Source organism: Penaeus monodon, chromosome 9 (genome assembly GCF_015228065.2).
Source record: "Penaeus monodon isolate SGIC_2016 chromosome 9, NSTDA_Pmon_1, whole genome shotgun sequence".
Lineage (NCBI taxonomy): Eukaryota > Metazoa > Arthropoda > Malacostraca > Decapoda > Penaeidae > Penaeus > Penaeus monodon.
This window is the reverse complement of record NC_051394.1, coordinates 37,314,987-37,317,486: the sequence shown is the minus strand read 5'-3', so window position 1 is coordinate 37,317,486 and position 2,500 is coordinate 37,314,987. Positions and strand designations below refer to the sequence as shown.

General features: G+C 46.4%; 1 protein-coding gene across 1 annotated transcript in view; it reads left to right on the top strand.

Annotated features, from left to right (window-relative positions):
* Positions 1-2,500, top strand: part of LOC119577145 (MAGUK p55 subfamily member 6-like) — a 116,130-nt gene that overhangs the window by 47,184 nt on the left and 66,446 nt on the right. Inside the window, exon 2 of the mRNA XM_037924841.1 lies at positions 611-732. Coding sequence (XP_037780769.1) covers positions 611-732 — 122 coding nt within the window. The remainder of the gene's footprint in view (positions 1-610; positions 733-2,500) is intronic.

Below are 2,500 nucleotides of genomic sequence, written 5' to 3'. Positions count from 1 at the left end.
TCCTTCTTTTTCATTTGTTTTTCCTTTTCTTTTTCTTATGCACTTGTTTTTCCTTTTCTTTTTCTTATGCTCCTCACTCTTCTCCTTCTCTCTTTCTCACCCCCCCACTTTCTATTCTTTCTATTTCTTCTAATTGACTTTTTTAAGAAATCATTTCTCATTCTGAAAGCAAAAGTGGAGATTTCGGCCATAGTACTGATCTGTGTTGCATGATTCCAACTGCAACCAGCTTATCATTAATTGCCCCCCCCCCCAAGAAAAATCAATTACCGCATATTCCCCTTGAAACTTCATCTATCTTTCCCCAAAATACCCGTGAAAATCGCTCATTTTCCGTTAAACACTCATCATTTCCCCAAAAACACTTACACCATTATTCGTCAACCTCAGCCGATAGGCACTAACCCCCGTTTCTCCTCCCCCAAAAAAATTATCAATCACCCATTCCCTCCCCAACCACCCACCAACCACCCATTCTCCCCCCTCCTCCCCCCCAAAAAAATCCCCCAACCACCCATCACCACTTCCCCCCCACAACCCCCCCCCCCCATTTCCCTTAAACACCACCACTAACCGCCCATTTTCTTCCCCTCTCCCACGTCTCCCGCAGCGGCCTACGAGCACGTGGTGGAGAGGATGGGCGAACTCAACGGCACGGCGGACGCCCACCACACGGACCTGCTCTTCCTGAAGGGCCTCATGGATTCCCCCATCATGAAGTCGCTCGTCAAGGTAAGGCCTTCAGGGACCTCGGCGTCGCGTCTTCCGTTGTTATGGTCGTCGTCGTCGTTGTCGTTATTGTTATCGTTATTACTATCATTATGGTTGTTGTTATTAGTAGGAGTGGTGTTACTGCTGCTACTGTTATGATCAGGGTTTAAGGTTATTATCATTATTATTAGTAGCGGTTGTAATAGCAGAATTATTATCATTATCTCCGTTATTATTATTTTAGTAATAGTAATAGCAGAAGCAGTAGTAATGGAATTCTGTTGTTGTTTAGCGATATTCTGACCTTTTATTGTTATGCATATAAACTTGATATTCCTCGTGCTTTAAAAACTTGACTTAAGTGTTTTCCTACACTGGCTTCACTTTACTGAAGGGTTTTTTCATAGCAGTGAAAAAAAACTATTTTTTTATACATTATTATGAAAGAAATTAGTGTATTCTTACTCTAGATGAGAAACTTAATTAGAGAATTAATGAAAGTTATTAAGCAGTTTTCACATATGTCTGTCTGGTGACAGTTACAGTTATTAATTTAATGGTAAAGTTTTGCGTAACATTGAATAACTGAAAATACGTTACTTCTTTAAAAAATAATAAAACAAATAAATAAATAAATAAATAGATAATAATTATTCGTCAATATTCGCGAGCAAGATTTCAAGCACCTAACCTAGGAACTTCCCGCCTAATATTGTGTCATAAGAACGCGTAGTAAATGAAGTTTTATGAATGAGCGAGCGCGGGTAAACGACGCCGTTAAACAAAGGAGGACGAGAAAGCGCTTGTAGTGTTTGTGTAAGTATCGACCTCCCTCCGCCCTCCCCCCTTCCCCTCCCCCCATCTTCTCCCTCCTGCTAAGCCTCTTTCCCCCCGCAGGTAGCTCCCTCCCTCCCCCCTCCTCGCCCCCCCCCTCCCCCACCTACACACGCCTCGCAGTCTCTTTCACCCACATGCAATCTCCGCCCCCCCCCCCCTCTATTTCCTCCCTCATTCATCTCCCCCCTCCCCCACCAGACGTACCCTTCTCCCGTCCCACGCATCCCCCCTCCCCTCCCTCCCACTCATCTCCCTCTCCTCCCACTCGATCGCTAGTCCTCCCCCCCCCCCACTTCCGACACCCTTCCTACGTAACCCCCTCCCCCCTTGGCCAACGAAGCCCTAATTCGTACCCCACACCTTCTCCCCAACCCCCCATGCCTACCCACCGCCATCTCCCCTACCCCCATACCCTCCGCCCTCTCTCCCCCTACCCCCCTGCGAACTCTCAGGAATAGGGGGCAGGAGGAGAAGGTGGAGGAGGGGGGAGGTGGAGGCGGAGGAGGGGGGGAGGAGGAGGCGGGGGAGGAGAAGGTGGAGGAGAGGGGGAGAGCACGATTTTCGGGGAACTTACATAGGTTCGAATCCGATTTTAGTCGTGACGGCCTCTCTGATTAAACAATCTTCTGTCGGATATAGATCCTCTTCCCGTTTTCTATTTCGGGAAGTCTCATCGCCATTCTCATTTTCTCTCTCGCTCTCTCTCTCTTTCTCGCTCTCTCTCCCTCTCTCTCTCTCTCTCTCTCTCTCTCTCTCTCTCTCTCTCTCTCTCTCTCTCTCTCTCTCTCTCTCTCTCTCTCTCTCTCTCTCTCTTCCTATGCTCTGTTTTCCTGTTTCTCTATATTTTTTTCTCTGTTTATATTTTCTCTATTGTCTGTTTCCTTTTTACTACCTCCTTGTTCTCTCTCTTTTTTTTTTTTGTATCTCTACTTCTTTTATCCCTTTTCTTTTG